At 37.5% G+C, this 18,912-nt stretch overlaps 2 protein-coding genes across 3 annotated transcripts; both read right to left on the reverse strand.

Annotated features, from left to right (window-relative positions):
- Positions 1-1,733: 1,733 nt before the first annotated feature.
- On the reverse strand, positions 1,734-7,257 carry LOC135608042 (putative disease resistance RPP13-like protein 1). 2 transcript variants are annotated; one of them, XM_065100458.1, is made up of 3 exons: positions 7,059-7,257; positions 2,533-6,974; positions 1,734-2,038 (listed from the first exon to the last, which is right to left on the reverse strand). In XM_065100458.1, the coding sequence occupies exons 1-2, from the start codon at positions 7,120-7,122 to the stop codon at positions 3,895-3,897; spliced, it is 3,144 nt and encodes a 1,047-aa protein (XP_064956530.1). In that variant the 5' UTR covers positions 7,123-7,257; the 3' UTR covers positions 1,734-2,038; positions 2,533-3,894. The 2 variants fall into 2 exon arrangements, with proteins under 2 accessions (XP_064956530.1, XP_064956529.1); XM_065100457.1 differs by having other exon boundaries at positions 2,533-7,252.
- A 6,120-nt stretch (positions 7,258-13,377) lies between these two features.
- On the reverse strand, positions 13,378-18,518 carry LOC135608044 (putative disease resistance RPP13-like protein 1). The gene is made up of 2 exons (XM_065100459.1): positions 14,157-18,518; positions 13,378-13,623 (listed from the first exon to the last, which is right to left on the reverse strand). Exons 1-2 carry the CDS (start codon positions 18,409-18,411, stop codon positions 13,565-13,567), a joined length of 4,314 nt encoding a protein of 1,437 aa, XP_064956531.1. The 5' UTR covers positions 18,412-18,518; the 3' UTR covers positions 13,378-13,564.
- Between the last annotated feature and the right edge of the window lie 394 nt (positions 18,519-18,912).

An 18,912-nucleotide genomic window follows, 5' to 3' on the forward strand; every position in this document is an offset into this window, starting at 1 on the left:
TGCAGGATGCAAATGCAGTTTCAACCCCCATCTCTACTAGTGGTTCTCTCAAATTATCGGATGGAAGTCCTGCTACATAACCCACTCAATACCGCCAAGTTGTTGGCTCTTTACAATACTTAGCTCTCACGCGTCCAGACATCTCATTTGCTGTCAACAAATTATCACAGTTTATGCATCAACCATCTACTCTACACTGGTCTGCAGTCAAGAGACTTCTACGACATCTTAAAGGGACCATAAATCATGGACTCTTTTTTCGTAAACACTCTCCACTTTGTCTTCATGCCTTTGCCGATGCTGATTGGGTAGGTAACCTTGATGATAGAACATCCACATCAGGGTATATTATCTTCCTTGGTGCTCATCCAATCAGCTGGAGTTCTAAGAAGCAAAAGACAGTCGCTCGGTCTACAACTGAAGCTGAATACCATGCCATTGCAGCTACCACTGCAGAACTCAATTGGATCACGAATCTACTCCAGGAACTCAACATCGATTCCACCCCTACAATATATTGTGATAACATTGGAGCTACCTATCTGTGCGCTAATCCGGTATTCCACTCCCGCATGAAACATATTGCTATCGATTTCCACTTTGTACGCGATCAAGTTGTCTGCCGTCAACTTCGTGTTTCTCATGTTCATACGGCTGATCAATTGGCCGACTCATTTACGAAGCCTCTAGCTCGTAAACTTTTTGCATTACATCAGTCCAAGATTGGCTTCCTTGATCGGAGCACCATCTTGCGGGGGCATGATAAGTAGATGAGATTTCCCTAACTGTTTGAGGAAATCTCTCTACTCTGTTGAGGAAAATCCTCTAACCTGTTGAAAAATTCTCCCTTCTAACCTGTATAAAAGGAAGGAGGATATGTTAATAACAATCAACTTCTTCTACAACTTGTTTATCTATTTATTTTTTAACAGGAACAAAAGACATTCTTATGGGGACCTACTTAATGTTTATGGCAATAATTCTGTAATTAAAATAATTATATTATCAACCAAAGAATCTTCATTTGGTACATGGGAAAATTCATTGTTCTTGCTTCTGATTACTATGATGTTTTTACTTGCCTGACACGTTTTTTTTAATGTTTGTTGAAGATCCTAATACCTATTTTTTCACGGTAAATGCAATAAAAAGTTACAAAAGCAAGAAGAATTTATCAATTCATATGTTTCCTTAGTATTATAAGTTTATGTAGATTTTTGGTCAACACATTACTTTATTACTTTAAGTTTATGCGCCTACTCTTATCATGCTAATATGTGTTCATAATTGGTACTAAACATTATGAGTGATTTGTTTTATGTTTATCTTTTTCTTTTTAGAAATTTATAAAATAATCTTTTCATCATCTGTCAGCGGATGAAGTGCAAAGTAGTGAATGACATTTAAATTCTAAAGGATAAAGGAAATATTTTGAACGATATATATAGTTAAATTGTTAACTCTTATGACACTTGAAATATGTCAAAACATCTAACTTTCAATAATTCTTGCTTATTATTTTAAAAATAAAAATAAATATATAGAAAGACGTATATGATGCTCACAAATAAACTTTGACGTCGGTTCTATCACTTGTGCATAATACGCTCATCAATCATATGTCTCTGTTCTCAACAAAGACAGTTTCTACATATTGCTGTAAAACAATTATATTTAGTAGAAAGCTTGCATTGGTCGAACGTAACAAAGTAATAAATTATTCTACAGAAATATAAGGTAAAAAATATAAACAAATAAATTTCATATAACATTTATTACATATTTCAATCTATAATCAATCCACTCACAACACATACAACAAATTCAATAACTCCTTAAAAGTTCATAATATTCAAGTCGAAATATCACATCAAATTCAATAACTTCTTAAAAGTTCATAATATTGATGTCTAAATAGCACATATACAAAGTAATCTAAATGTACAATACTGTTACTCGGACAATTCTTCTTCTTCTTCTTCTTCTTCTTCTTCTTCTTCTTCTTCTTCTTCTTCATATCTAGAGCTACTCCTTTTATCTGAAAATTAAAAAAAAAAAAATATGAGCAAAGAAAACATTGTAACTCATATATAGACAAAATTTACCATAGTTAAGTTTTTTTTAAAATAAGAATTTTTTAAACATTCAATGCATGCGTTCTAAAATATACATAAATATCAATTTTTTATACATATATAATTTACAAAACTTAAACTTTATATGTATTTTAAATGCTAAATAAAATGCTTATCATACTTTTTCTTAAAAGTAACATATATTTAAATATATTTTCATAATAAAAGCGTAATACAAGTAAAATCATTATAATATAAAGAATTGTCAATAACTAGTCATAAAAAACATAAATATAGTGAAATAAATTGTGCCTTTTACAATTAAACCCTTACTAAGTCTTGTATTTAGTTTTTTGTTCTTGGATAAAAAATCTAGCTATTACAGAGTGGTCTCAGAGACCACTCTGTAGGAGCCAATGGTATCGATGCGGAGAAGCAATGGTTGGATGTGATGTACCTTCATGTATCTCCAATTGGTCAACAGGCAAAAATCGACCCGAGCTCTTCATCTCGTCCAAATGCTTTTTCAGCTGCTCACTCAGCATCGGATGGCAGCCAATGAAAATTAGATTCCTGAGGGACGTCGGCAGCCCCTTCTCAGGTAGCGACTGAATCTCCGGACATCCAAATATTGCTAAAAGCCGGAGGGAGGGAAGGGCATGCAACTCTGTCGGTAGCGATTGTAGATTCTTGCAATCCAAGAATTCTAGCGATCTGAGAGCTGTGAGGCTTCGCAACAACTGCTCCTCCTCACCAGACATCGTCGCTCGAGGAAAGTTTGAGATTTTGAGAGCACGGACGGATGGAAGTGTCCTTCGTAAGAGCGATAGTTTGAACAGGGCTGTGTCGTCGATGCATAATTGACTCACCGACGAACCCTCCACTTGCTTATTCCCTTCATTCAGCAACAACTCGTCTTTTGATCTCAACTCACCACATTTCCAAATCTTCAGATATTCAAGTCGTTTCAGGTGAACCAGCGACGTTTCAGGAAGAGATTCTATGGACGGGCAGTCGCCTATTTCCAATCGAGTGAGTGAGGTCAAGTTGTGCAGGCAGCCCAGTAGCAATTTTCCCAGATTCCCACAGTCAGACAGCACTAGTTCCTCGATCGAGGGTGGGAGGCAGATGTTATTGTCCCCATCTCGCGTCTTGCTCAAGAGCTTCGGGCAACTGCGGATTGACAACTTCTCAAGGGAGGTGAGTTCTTTAAACTCCTTCACCGGCAGCAACACGAGTTCCGCGCATTCCAATATCGCAATGTCACCGATATTTGGGAAGCTGTGCGATAGCAACCCTTCTTGCAGATTTCTTAGATTTGGACATTGATTTATTTCCAATGATGAACGAGAAGCAGTTACACAACTGCCGCCTCCATGGATTCCTTCCCGTAACCCTGCAACTTCTGTCAATCCGACTTCACATAGTCTTAATGTTTTGAGTGGAGGGAGGTGAGGCAACCTCTTAAGCCTCGGGCACCGTACAATTTCAAGTTCTCGCAAGCAGGGAAACAGCTGTCGGCCATCAGCCCAAGACCACTCTTCCCATTGTGGCATGTCCCTGATCGTGAGCTCCTTCAAGCTAGGAAAACACTTGCTTTGGTCTCTAGAACCAAAGAATTCATTGCCCACCTTTTTCACTGCTGGCATTCTATCGATGCGAAGAACCTTGAGACTCAGCAGTTGTCCAAGACAAGGGAGTTCCTCACATTCTGGGATGTCCTCCAGCTCAACCACTAGAAGACTATATATCTTCAATTCTGAAATAGTGATACCGATGCTACTTCCATCGATTTCTTCCCATAATCTTGGAACTTCTGTCAACCCGACTTGACATAATGACAGTGACTCAAGTGAAGGAGGGAGGGAAGGCATCCTTTTAAGCCTTGGCATCTTTTAATTTCAAGTTTTCGCAAGCAGGGAAACAGCTGTCGACCATCAGCCCAAGACCACTCTTTCCATTCTGGCATGTCCCTGAACGTGAGCTCCTCCAAGCTAGGAAAATACTTACGTTGGTCTCTAGAATCAAAGAATCCATAGCCCACCTTCGTCACAGCTGGCATTCTTTCGATGCGAAGAATCTTCAGACTCGGCAGTTGATCAAGACAAGGGAGTCCCTCACATTTTGGGATGTCCTCCATCTCGACCTTTTCAAGACTATATATTTTCAATTCTGAAACGGTCATACTGCTGCTACTTTCATCGATTTCTTCCCATAATCTTGGAACTTCTGTCAACCCGACTTGACATAATGACAGTGATTTAAGTGAAGGAGGGAGGGGAGGCATCCTCTTAAGCCTCGGGCATTGTACAATTTTAAGATTTTGCAAGTACGGAAACAGCTGTCGGCCATCAGCCCAAGACCACTCTTCCCATTCTGGCATGTCCCTGAACGTGAGCTCCTCCAAGCTAGGAAAACACTTGCCTTGGTCTCTAGAACCGAAGGATCCACAGCCCGCCTTCTTCACTGCTGGCATTCTCCCGATGCGAAGAACCTTAGGCAAGAACTTGCTCTCTGTACTTAATTCATGACTTATTTGTTTCACTGCAGGCATTCCCTCCACGTAAAGGTTCTTGAGATTCGGTAGCTGTCCAATGCATGAAAGATCCTTCCATGCTTTGCAGTTTTTCAATCTAAGAGTTCCCAGATTCGTTAACGATTGTGCCTGAAGCCAACTGGGTGATCTGACACCATTATACCCTCTGATCGTCAAACTTTTGAGAGCCTGATGTGGTTGGAGACCTTCGAATACCTCCTCCAACACAACTAATTCATTGCCGTCCAAACTGGAGCCATCATCCGATGTCCATTCTAGGGCCAGTGCATCAAGGTACTGTTTGTTGTTCAAATTAGCCTTGCTTGCTTCTTGTTTACTTTCAACGTTCTCAAGGTTGGTAATTCGAAGTTCTCCATGAAGATGTGTCAGACCGTCTAATTGAGCAATCTTGTGTCCCTGATCCTTGAGTACTTTGAATGAAGACAATCCTTGAAGAGAAGTCAGCTTCCCAACATTATTTATCTTGGAAATTATTTCGTCTGCTGCATTAAGATGCATCAAGTTGATCAACTTGCTCATGCCGTACGGTAAACTCTGTAGTCCACATTCCAACAGATTCAGCACTCGCAAATTGTAAAGACCAAATAATGACTCCGGCAACCTCCAAAATAAAAGGTTATGGGATATGTCAAGGTAGCGGAGATGTATCGAGCCACCAATTGTCTCAGGCAACTCCCGCAAGCCACAGCTTTGTAATATCAACACTCGAATATTTTTTAATCTTTCAAACCGGAGGAACAAAGAGCTATCGACATACCAACGAATTTTATAATTGATCATGAGGGTCCGTAATTTTTCATAACAGTAAAACTCCGGTAACTTAGTTTCATCGATTACTGTTACTGACAGATGACGAGTCGTATTAGGGATCTCTTTCCACTCATCATCATCGATCCCGCAAAACTCCCCCTCTGAAATAAATTGAGCAAGATCATGTATGAGATCATGCATCACATATGCCGATCCCCAATGAGCTTCTTGAAAGAAAGACCTGTTCACTAAGTCGAGGAAGTAGCGGCTTCCTGTATCCTCCATCGTCATATTGTTGTCTTGAGCAACGTAGCCTTCTGCCATCCAAAGTCGGATCAAGTCTCGTTCATCAAACGGATGATCTTTGAGGAAGAGGGAACAGAAAACAAAACACCGCTTAAGGTGTGAGGGAAGACATTGATAGCTCAATTGTAGGACTGGCAGGACACCCTCTTCGTCTTGCTGTAGTTGCCAGATTTCACTCCCTGCGATGTTTCTCCAGTGCTTCTCATTCATCTGCGCCTTCAACAACCCGCCTACCGTTATCGCCGCAAGTGGCAACCCATTCAACCTGTAAACGATATTCTCTGCTATGGTTTCTAGCTGTGGATATTCACCGTCGTATTTGGAACCAAATGCACATTGCTTGAAAAATTCCCAATAGCTGGCGTCATCCAGAACATCTAGAGGGAACGGATTGCCAACCATGTCTGCAATCTTTTTAGAGCGAGTTGTAACCAAAATCTTGCTTCCTGGTTCTCCGTGCCTCAATGGTGCACAAAATCTTTTCCATTTCAGGCTGTCCTCGTTCCACACATCGTCGAGGACAAGCAGGAACCTTTTTGAGGTCAACTTCTTCTTAAGAACCTTTTGAAGTTTATCAAGGTTGCTGACATCACACTTTTTCTCGGTTATGTATTCTATGATCTCTTTGGTAAGCCTCTCCACGTTGAAGTTGTCGGATACACAGAGCCAGACCTTATGATGAAAATAGTCCTTCACCCTCTCGTGGTTGTAGGCTTGCTGAGCAAGAGTAGTCTTTCCGACCCCGCCGATCCCAACAATAGTCAAGGTAGAGATGCTACTGTTGCTGGATCCGGATCCATCGGCAGATTTCATCAACTGTTCCAGAAGTTGATTCAGCTGTTCGTCTCGTCCGAATACTTGAGTTTCTATCGGAAAGGAAGTGGTGGTTCGAGGCACTACTGACGTTATCATCTGTTTCTCATCATCATCTAATTTATCAATGAAATGCTTGATCTCAGTAGTATATTTATCTAACTTCATCTGAATTTTCCTCACTCTAATCACATCATATTCTCTACCGAAGAAGCGACTGACACGTTCAGAAATTTTTCTTTTTTTACTCGAAGGGAGATCAGAAGAAGAAGATGATTGGTTACTTGCCTCATGCCCCTGAGCTCCTTGTTGCTCGATCTGTTGCTTCAGAACCCTGAACTGGATCTCATCAAGCAAGTCGTCAGCGTCATAAACAGTGTCCTTCAGTTTCATCAGCAATTCCTTCAATCGCTTTTTCGTGCCTTCATCTTTAATCCACCTGTTCTCGACTGTGCCGATGATGCGCTCAGTCTCTGAAAGAGTGTTCCTCAGCTTGTGGAGGTCAGCGACTCCGGGATCCTCCGAAACTCTTTCGATCAAACAGTTGGTGATCTTACCTATCAAGCTCTCGATGCAGGACGATCCGAACGATCCCAAGCCTGCTAGTATCCATGACGACATCGCAGTGCAGGGCTGATCCTTCTTTCTCCAAGCACAAAGGTTAGAGGATTCTCAAAGTAGATGGATATTTTCAGCTGCAACGACTTCTCCTCCTCGAGAAGAAGCCTTCGAAAGGGCGGTTGGCGGCATCAATTATTGGAGTCTGCACGTGCTACGCACATGAGGAGGGTGCAGCATCAATTATTGGAACCAATTTTCCACCACTTTGGTTTTTTGGGAGCGTGAGTTCGACCGGTTGTAGGACTTTCGAGGATGAGAAAGCAATTCCACCAAATTCTCTTCTGTCCACTTTAGCCATCTCACTATCAAGAATCAGATGCATGATATGGTAACAAGTTTTATCTATAAGAGTCGTTTTCCGGTCGTAGACACAATAATTATTTTTATTTGTTGAAATTAAACTCAACTTATAGAAAATTATCTATTTGATGTATGTTATGATAATTTAATATGTCCTACTATTTGGCGTTCGAGTCGAAAATAAAATAAATATCCACTAAAATATATGGTACACTATGAATGAATACTTTTTTAGGATGTAATAAAACTATTTACATGTAAATTACTTTTTCTAATATAATTTTTCTAATATAAATTATTAGATTATTTCTCTTAAAAAATTTATTTTTCATTATCTCATACCAAGTGTATCATATTTGTCTTTTCCCATATACTATCTATTCTTTTATAAAATATGAAAATACCTTTTATATTGACCTAGCCCAATAAATAAAATGGTTGGGTCAATAGTAGTTAAAGCGAAAAACAAAAATCAGTTCAAAGTAAATCGATTATTTTTTTTTTCTCTCTCTCTCTTCTCTTGATGAATCAATTTGTTGATATCTCTCTTTCTCCTAACCTTATTAAGTCAATTTTATTTTTTTCTTTATATCTTAAATTCTATCTTTCGTGTATCTCTAGGTGGGAACCTTGAGAAGACTCCATAAGGAATTGTTTTGAAGTACTCTTTACAAATAGTATATATAAAATATTTATTACAAGAATTTAATATGTGATATTATTTGATATTTTTGTAGAGTTGAAAATAAAATAAATGATTACTAAAATAGATGATATACTCTAAATGCTTTTTAGGGTGTAGAAAAATGATTTACATGCAAGTTTAAATTTCGAATGGATGAATATAAATTTTTTTAATATAAATTATTGGATGAGTTCTCTAAAAAAAACTATTTTCCCTTAATAAAGTATCTCATGCTTTCTTTTTCTCATATAATACTTTTTTTTTATAAAATATAAATACCCTTGACATTAACATAACCTTACGAAGAAAATGGCTTACGAAAATGGTCATTAAACTAGAAAAAAAAATCAATTTAAAGTGAATCGATTTGATATGATCTCTCGATAAAAATTCTTTTCTTAATCCTATTGAGTCAATTTTATCTTTGTCTTTATATCTTTATCTGTCTTCGATATATCTCTAAATACATACTTGAAAGGAATTCTCTAAATACAACAATAATCGCTGATCTGATCCTTCGCTCTCCTGATTAAGACGTGTTCGAGAGATCCCAAGCCTGCTAATATCCACGACGACATCGTAGTGCAGGGTTGATCATTCTTTCTCGAAGCACAAAGGTTAGAGGATTCTCAGAGTAGATGGATATTTTCAGCTGCAAGGACTTATCCTCCTCAAGAAGAAGCCTTCGAAAGGGCGATTAACGGCATAAATTATTGGAGTCTGCACGTGCTACGCACATGAGGAGGGTGCAGCATCAATTATTGGAACCAATTTTCCACCACTTTCGTTTTCTGGGAGCGTGAGTTCGACCAGTTGTAGGACTTTCGAGGATGAGAAAGCAATTCCATCGAATTTTCTTCTGTCCGCTTAAGCCATCTCATTATCAAGAATCAGATGCATGATATGGTAACAAAGTTTTGCCTATAAGAGTCATTTTCCGGTCGTAGATACAATAATTATTTTTATTTGCTGAAATTAAATTCAACTTATAGAAAATTATCTATTTGACGTTTATTATGATAATTTAATGTGTCTTCTTACTATTTGGTATAGGTGCAGAGTCGAAAATAAAATAAATATCCATTAAAATAGATGGTACACTCCGAATGAATACCTTTTTAAGATGTAATAAAACGATTTGCATGTATATTACACCAAGTGTATCATATTTCTCTTAAAAAAATTATTTTTCATTATCTCATACCAAGTGTATCATATTTCTTTTTACCCATGTATTATCTATTCTTTTATAAAATATAAAAATACCTTTGATATTGACCTAGTCCTATAAAGAAAATGGTTGGGTCAATAGTGGTTAAAACAAAAAACCAAAAATAAGTTCAAATGGATTCTTTTTTTTCTCTCTCTCTTCTCTTGTTGATGAATCAATTTGTCGATATCTCTCTTAATCCAAACCTTATTAAGTCAATTTTATCTTTTTCTTTATATCTTAATTTTCGTCTTCTCTATATCTCTAGGTGCAAACTCTACTAGAAGACCCCACAAGGAATCCTTTTGAAGTCCACTTTACAAAAACTATCTATAAAATATTTATTATAATAATTTAATATATGATACTATTTGGTGTTTCTATAGAGTTGAAAATAAAATAAATGATTACTAAAATAGATGATACACTCTAAATACTTTTTAGGATGTAGAAAAATGATTTACAAGCAAGTTTAAACTTCGGAGGGATGAATTTATTTTTTTAATATAAATTATTGGATAAGTTATCTAAAAAACCTATTTTCTCTTATCTCAATGAATTGTCTCATGTTCTTTTTTTCTTATATAATACTTTTTTTTTTATAAAATACAAATACCCTTGATATTAACATAGCCTTACGAAGAAAATGACTTAAGGTAAAGAGTCGTTAAACTAGAAAAAGAATCAATTTAAAGTGAAACGGTTTGATGCGATCTCTCGTTCTCGCTGCCCTACCAATAAGAATTCTTAATCTTATTGGATCAATTTTATTTTTGTCTTTATATCTTTGTATCTCTAGGTAAAGGAACTCTCTTGAGGCTCTCTGGATGAGATGTACCTCCACAAGAAATTCTCTAGGTTTTCATGTTGATTCCTATCATCTCGTATTGATCACTTTCTAATGCTTTTTGAAGTACTTTAGATAATATTTTTATCAAAAAACGCTAGATGAATTTTAAAAAAAATAGGGTCTCAACTACACTGATTTTCCACATGGTTATACTGATTTTGATCCTCTGTTTAAAATCAAGAAAATCCTATTTAAAATTAGAGTAAATCAAGCCTTTTTTAATTAACTCACCCTCCAATCACCTTTAAACTTTGAGAATCAGTTAAGTGAATTTTGATCCATTTTTTCTTTTTTATTTATTCAAAATGTGAATTTACAGTTATTTGATCCCACGTAAGGTTGAAATTGTTTTTTTTTGGGGTCAAATAATGCTTTGTTTACTCTTTTTCCCTCAAAAACCTTGATGATTATTTTTTTTATTTTTGGTCAAATAATTGTACTTTGCATTGATATCCAAGAAATCTTGATGATTTTTTAAAAAAATTTGAGTTACAATGATTTTTTTTTTACAGAGTTAATATTATTTCTGGTCCTTTATTAGAAAGCAATATAACCCTATTCAAAATAGTATAACTCATATATCATAAAAAATATTTTTTTTCATGTTAGAAAGCAATATAAACACGTCTTGTAAACAACATTTTTCTGAAATCAATTGTTATGTTCATGTTTTGTATTTTTTTTATATAGTAAATAGTATAGGCAAAATATTTGTTATGTGCTCAAAACGCGAGATATAGAAAAACTTTGTGCAACTTAAATGCAAAGTATGGTGGAATAGAAAAGTGTGTCGAGTTATAATACATTGCATAATTGTTTCGGAAGCTTGAGCATCGTGATGAGTCCGAGCAAAAGCTCAAGCTTGTTTTCCTCGTTATCCTCTCATTTTTACTGATATGAGATCTCTACGATTAATCCTTTAGATTGTGATCAGAATGCTGACAATGGAAACGTATTCGTCCTGTCGAGCAACTCGAGAAAACATGATTAGTTTTCCTACAATTAAAATATCTCATCTCATCTTTTTCTACTATTGATGTTGTGGTGGTGGTTGGATGGTTGTAAGCCTTCTTTGCATGTCCCCCCTACCATGAAAAGGAGAACTCGCTCCTTGTGATGGTGTAGACTTAAATGTGAGCCTCAGATCTTTTCTTTTATGATCTGTTTGACCAATTCTTCGTAAGTTGATAACTCAAGGATGGCCACTCGTTTTGCAATAAAGAGACATAAGATTTCGGTTCTATAGCATTAGGTGCATCCAAATATTCTCAAAATGTCGATACCAAGCTGTCGTTCCTCTGCAAACCACGGTGCAGAATATTGTGGTCATATGGAAACATGGCGTCGACACTAATGTTCACCATGATCAAAGCCCACGTCCGACTCAACGAGTACTAGTCACTATCACCTAATATTATTAAAGTTATTTCAATATTTTGTACATTATGATTTAGTTTCAAATTTCTATACATTGCTAAATACCATAAAAAAAATTATCATATCCTAAAAAGCTTTCCGATTTACAATTATTAAAAGTTACTAACAAATTAAGATAGTATCACTACATAAAATTAATACCACTATCTTCGGATTCAAGTTTAAAGTCTTAGTGACAATACTAGTTTTTTAGACTTATTATCATCGACAATGAAGATATAAAATTTATTTTAAAAAATGATATTAGTGTACCTTGGTGCATGTATGTTGAAAAAGAAGAGTGTTTTTTATCGTGAGATTATTATTGTCAACAGTGATTTATCGGTTGTTGTTTAAGACGAAAAGTCAGACTCCAATGTATGCGTGTGCATGTTATGCAAAATTATTCTTACCTCTTGGATGATAAGAAATTTAGAAGATATTTGATATATCCTTATATGTCTTGATTTTTTTTTTATAATGTATGTATATAGAAAAAGGAACGAGACTACTAATTGACCGACCACATATGTTATATTATATAGAAATATATATTATTTAGAGAGAAGAGTAGTTCTCTCAGCTAATTAATTTTTTATGCAATGTTCTATAGAGCTCTTTTGCTAACTCTCCATTTTAACTAATAAATTGTAGTTTTAGAACAAAGAAGTGGACTATTTGGTGTCAGTTTGGTTCTTGGCATTTTATGATTAGTGAACAAGTTCAAATAATTGAAAGATTGGTGGGTAGATCTCATATACTTTATGGACAAGATGCAAATCACCTAATTAAGGGTGATTTAGTACATGTAGCTCGTGCCAATGCATAATCTAAGGGTCAATGTTTTTTTTTTTTTGCTTCTTTCTGTTATTTTTGTATTCTAAAAAATATTTTCTACCATACAAGCATATGCTCCATGACTTGTAAGTTATAATTAATATGGTAAGTACTTTATGATCATCCTTACTTCTTTTTTGCGTCAAACCACAAGTAAGTCGCTTTATTTGTAGAGATGTCTGCTAAAACAAAAAAGAGTTGCCAGCCCCATGTGGTATGACTTTAAGAGGTGAGTTTAGATGCAAAATCCATCTCAAGAAACAAAAAAGAGGTAAATGAGATTGACAAGATGCTCCTAAATCTCCATAAAATGACCATGAGATAAGTTACGTCAGCATGCTACCTCCTCTCACAATGCAGATGATAATTTCATTATGATTTTTGACATGATATATTATGTTCATTGAAAAGTTCTATTGTGTCAACTGAAACAGTGTTATAGTATCAACTTCATAATCAATTGATCAATTACATGCTTAGAGATAGCTTAAAATCATGTTGCGTGTTCTGAAATGTACCACATTAATAAAGAATCTGATTCCTAAGAACAAAAGACAAATTCTTATGAAAACCTACTTAAGTTTTATGACAATTATTCTATAATTAGAATAATAATGGTTTCCTTAGTTAAAGCATTTATTGGACAAAAGATAGATACAGAAACTTAAAATTGACGACAGACCATACCAAAACATCTAATTTTCAATAATTTCTACATCCTGTCTTAAAAATAAAATAAATATTTATAATGATATATATGAACTTCAACATGAGTTCTATCACTTGTGCATGATACATTAATCAATCGAATGTCTCAATATATATATATATATATATATATATATATATATATATATATATATATATATATATATATATATATATATATATATATATATATATATATATATATATATATATATATATTTGCCTATAGAAATATAAGATAAAAAAATATAAACAAATAATTTTCATATAAAATTTATTACATATTTCAATATATAATCAATCCACTCACAACACATACAAAAAATTCGATAACTCCTTAAAAATTCATAACATTCAAATCCAAATAGCACATAAAAGTTCATAGCATTCAGATCCAAATAGCACATATAAAAAGTAATCTAAATGTACAATACTGTTAAAGGTACAATCCTCTTAAATAGTTCTTCAAATGATATCCAGAACTACTCCTTTTATCTGAAAATTAAAAAAAATTATATGAGCAAAGAAAACATTGTAACTCTCATACAGACAAAATTTATCATAATTAAGTATTTTTTTAAAACATAAGAATTTTGTAAACATTCAATGCATGCGTTCTAAAATATACATAAATATCAATTTTTCATACACATATAATTTACAAAACTTAAACTTTATATGTATTTTAAATGCTAAATAAAATGCTTCTCATACTTTTTCTTAAAAGCAACATATATTTACATATATTTTCACAATAAAAGCGTAATACAACTAAAATCATATATCAGATCATAAATCATTATAGTATAAAGAATTGCCAATAACTAGTCATAAAAAACATAAATGTAGTGAAATAAATTGTGCCTTTTACAATTAAACCCTTACTAAGTCTTGTATTTAGTTATATGTTCTTGGATAAAAATCTAGCTATTACCGAGTGGTCTCACAGACTAGGAAGGAAAACCATCCGAAAACAACGAAAAACCAATGGTATCGATAAGGAGAAGCAATGGTTGGATGTGATGTACCTTTACGTATCGCCAATTGGTCAACAGCCAAAAATCGACCCGAGCTCTTAATCTCGGCCAAGTGTTTTTGCAGTTGCTCCGTCAGCCTCGCTTGGCAGCCTCGGAAATGTAGATTCTTGAGGGACATCGGCAGCCCCTTCTCCGGTAGCGCCTGAATCTCCGGACATCCAATTATTGATAGAAGCCGGAGGGAGGGAAGGGCATGCAACTCTGTCGGCAGCGATTGTAGATTCTTGCAATCCTTGAATTCTAGCACTCTGAGAGCTGTGAGGCTTCGCAACAACTGCTCCTCCTCATCAGACATCGTCGCTCGATGAAAGTTTGAGATTGTGAGAGCACGGACGGATGGAAGTGTCCTTCTTAAGAGCGAAAGTTTGAACAGGGCTGTATCGTCGATGCATAATTCGGTTACCGATGAACCCTCCACTCGCTCATTCCCTTCATTCAGCAACAACTCGTCTTTCGATCTCAGCTCACCACATTTCCAAATCTTCAGATATTCAAGTCGTTTCAGGTGAAGCAGCGACGTTGCTGGAAGAGACTCTATGCACCGGCAGTCGCCTATTTCCAATCGAGTGAGTGAGGTCAAGTTGTGCAGGCAGCCCAGTAGCAATTTTCCCAGATTCCCACAGTCAGACAGAACTAGTTCCTTGATTGAGGGTGGAAGGAGGATGTCATTGTCCCCATCTCGCGTCATGCTCAAGAGCTTCGGGCAACTGCGGATTGACAATTTCGCAAGGGAGGTGAGTTCTTTAAACTCCTTCACCGGCAGCCACACGAGTTCCGCACATTCCGCTATCTCAATGTCACTGATATTTGGTAAGCTGTGCGATAGCAACCCTTCTTCCAGATTTCTTAGATTTGGACATTTACGTATTGTCAATGTTGAAAGAGAAGCAGTTATGCAACTGCCGCCTCCATGGATTCCTTCCCATAACCCTGGCAGTTCTGTCAATCCGACTTCATGTAAATTTAATGTTTGAAGTGGAGGAGGGAGGGGAGGCATCCTCTTAAGCCTCGGGCATCTTTCAATTTGAAGTTTTCGCAAGCAGGGAAACAGCTGTCGGCCATCAGCCCAAGACCACTCTTCCCATTGTGGCATGTCCCTGAACGTGAGCTCCTCCAAGCTAGGAAAACACTTGCTTTCGTCTCTAGAACCAAAAAATCCATCACCCACCTTCTTCACTGCTGGCATTCCCTCGATGTGAAGAACCTTGAGACCCGGCAGTTGACCAAGACAAGGGAGTTCCTCACATTCTGGGATGTCCACCAGATTTATCACTTCAAGACTATATATTTTCAATTCTGAAACGATCATACTGCTGCTACTTCCATCGATTTCTTCCCACAATCTTGGAACTTCTGTCAACCCGACTTCACATAATGATAGTGACTCAACTGAAGTAGGGAGGGGAGGCATCCTCTTAAGCCTCGGGCAACTTCCAATTTCAAGATTTCGCAAGCAGGGAAACAACTGTCGATCATCAGCCCAAGTCCACTCTTCCCATTCTGGCATGTACCAGAACTTGAGCTCCTCCAAGCTAGGAAAACACTTGCCTTGGTCTCTGGAACCAAAGAATCCATCGCCCAACTTCTTCACTGCTGGCATTTTCTGGATGCGGAGAACCTTGAGACACGGCAGTTGTCCAAGACTCGGGAGTTCCTCCAATGCCACAATTTTCTCCAGCACTAGCTCTTCCAGATTAGGCAAGAACTTGCTCTCTGTACTTAATTCATGACTTATTTGTTTCACTGCTGGCATTCCCTCCACGTAAAGGTTCTTCAGATTCGGTAGCTGTCCAATACATGAAAGATCCTTCCATGCTTTGCAGTTTATCAATCTAAGAGTTCTCAGATTCGCTAACAATTGTGCCTGCAGCCAACTGGGTGATCTGACACCATTGTACCCTCTGATCGTCAAACGTTTGAGAGCCTGATGTGGTTGGAGACCTTCGAGTACCTCCTCCGACACAACTAATTCATTGCCGTCCAAACTAGAGCCTGATGTCCATTCTAAGACTAGTTCATCAAGGTACTCTTTGTTGTTCAGATTAGCCTTGCTTGCTTCTTGTTTACTCTCAACGTTCTCGAGGTTGGTAATTCGAAGTGGTCCATGAAGTTGTTGCAGACTGCCTAATTGGGCAACCTCGTGTCCCTGATCCTTGAGTACTTTGAATGAAGACAATCCTTGAAGAGAAGTCAGCTTCCCAACATTATTTATCTTGGAAATTATTTCGTCTGCTGCGTTAAGATGCATCAAGTTGATCAACTTGCTCATGCCGTGCGGGAAACTCTGTAGTTCACAGCCCTGCAGAAACAGTACTCGCAAATTGTAAAGACCACATAGTGACTCCGACAGTCTACAAATCTGACAGTTGTAGGATATGTCAAGGTAGCGGAGGTGTATCAATTCACCAATTGTCTCAGGCAACTCCCGCAAGCCACACCCGTGCAATTTCAACACTCGAATGTTTTTTAATTTTTCAAACTGAATGAACAAAGGGCTCTCGACTCGAAAGCCAAACCAAAAATTCTTGGAATTAATCATGAGGGTCCGTAATTTATCATAACAAGAGAGCTCCATTAACTTAGTTCCATCGGTTAATGTTGCTGATAGATGACGAGTCGTATTAGGGATCTCTTTCGACTCATCATTGATCCTGCAAAACTCTCCCTCTGAAATAAATTGAGCAAGATCGTGTATGAGGTCATGCATCACATATTGTGATCCCCAAGGAGCTTCCTGAAAGAAAGACCTATTCACTAATTCAAGGAAGTAGCGGCTTCCTGTATCCTCCGTCGTCATATTGTTGTCTTGAGCAACGTAGCCTTCTGCCATCCAAAGCCAGCTCAATTCCCGTTTATTAAACGGATAATCTTTGGGGAACATGGAACAAAAAACAAAACATCGCTTAAGGTGTGAGGGAAGACATTGATAGCTCAGTTGTAGGACTGGCAGGACACCCTCTTCGTTTTGCGGTAGTTGCCATATTTCATTCCCTGCGATGATTCTCCAGGCCTCCTCATTCATCTCCGCCTTCAACAACCCGCCTACCGTCCTTGCCGCAAGTGGCAACCCCTTCAACCTGCCAACGATCTTCTTTGCTATGGCTTCTAGCTGTGGAAATTCACCGGCGTCTTCGGAACCAAATGCACATTTTTTGAACAATTTCCAATAGCTGGCTTCATCCAGACCTCCTAGATGGATCCGATTGCCAACCATTTCTGCAATCTTTTCAGAGCGAGTTGTAACCAAAATCTTGCTTCCTGGTACTCCGTACCTCAATGGTGCACAAAATCTTTCCCATTTCAGGCTGTCCTCGTTCCACACATCGTCGAGGACAAGCAGGAACCTTTTTGAGGTCAACTCCTCCTTAACAACCACTTGAAGTGTATCAAAGTTGTTTAGATCGCACTTATTCCGGGTTAAGGATTCTATGATCTCTTTGGTAAGCCTCTCCACGTTGAAGTTGTCGGATACACAGAGCCAGACCTTATGATGAAAATAGTCCTTCACCCTCTCGTGGTGGTAGGCATGCTGAGCAAGAGTAGTCTTTCCGACCCCGCCGATCCCAAAAATAGTCAAGGTAGAGATGCTACTGTTGCTGGATCCGGATCCATCGGCCGATATCATCAACTGTTCCAGAAGGTGATTCAGCTGTTTCTCTCGTCCGAATACTTGAGTTTCTATCGGAAAGGAAGTGGTGGTTCGAGGCACTACTGACGTTATCATCTGTTTGTCAGCAGCATCTAATTTACCAATGAAATGCTCGATCTCAGTATTATATTCATCTAACTTCATCTGAATTTTCCCCACTCTAATCACATCATCTTCTCTACCGAAGAAGCGACCGACACGTTCATAAAGTTTTCTTCTTTTACTCGGATGGAGACCAGAAGAAGAAGATGATTGGTTACTTGCCTCATACCCCTGAGCTCCTTGTTGCTCGATCTGTTGCTTCAGAACCCGGAACTGGATCTCATCAAGCAAGTCGTCAGCGTCATAAACAGTGTCCTTCAGTTTCATCAGCAATTCCTTCAATCGCTTTTTCGTGCCTTCATCTTTAATCCACCTGTTCTCGACTGTGCCGATGATTCCCTCAGTCCTCGAAAGAGTGTTCCTCAGCTTGCGGAGGTCAGCGACTCCGGGATCCTCCAAAACCCTTCCGATCACATAGTCGTTGATCTTACCCATCAAGCTCCCGATGAAGGCCTGCCCGAGCGATCCCAAGGTTGCTAGTATCAACGACGACATCGCAGTGCAGGGCTGATCCTTCTTTCTCCAAGCACAAAGGTTAGAGGATTCTCAGAGTAGATGGATATTTTCAGCTGCAACGACTTCTCCTCCTCGAGAAGAAGCCTTCGAAAGGGCGGTTGGCGGCATCAATTATTGGAGTCTACACGTGCTACGCACATGAGGAGGGTGCAGCATCAATTATTGGAACCAATTTTCCACCACTTTGATTTTTTGGGAGCGTGAGTTCGACCGGTTGTAGGACTTTCGAGGATGAGAAAGCAATTCCATCGAATTTTCTTCTGTCCGCTTAAGCCATCTCACTATCAAGAATCAGATGCATGATATGGTAACAAAGTTTTGCCTATAAGAGTCGTTTTCCGGTCGTAGACACAATAATTATTTTTATTTGCTGAAATTAAACTCAACTTATGGAAAATTATCTATTTGACGTTTATTATGATAATTTAATGTGTCTTCTTACTATTTGGTGTAGGTGCGAAAATAAAATAAATATTCACT

This window comes from Musa acuminata, chromosome BXJ2-3 (assembly GCF_036884655.1).
Source record: "Musa acuminata AAA Group cultivar baxijiao chromosome BXJ2-3, Cavendish_Baxijiao_AAA, whole genome shotgun sequence".
NCBI lineage: Eukaryota > Viridiplantae > Streptophyta > Magnoliopsida > Zingiberales > Musaceae > Musa > Musa acuminata.

Coding starts and splice junctions, on each gene's coding strand:
- LOC135608042 (XM_065100457.1), bottom strand. CDS start 7,122: ATGTCGTCATGGATACTAGCAGGCTTGGGATCGTTCGGATCGTCCTGC.
- LOC135608044 (XM_065100459.1), bottom strand. CDS start 18,411: ATGTCGTCGTTGATACTAGCAACCTTGGGATCGCTCGGGCAGGCCTTC. Junction 13,624..14,156: donor CCAATTGGCGATACGTAAAG/GTACATCACATC, acceptor TTTAATTTTCAG/ATAAAAGGAGTAGTTCTGGA.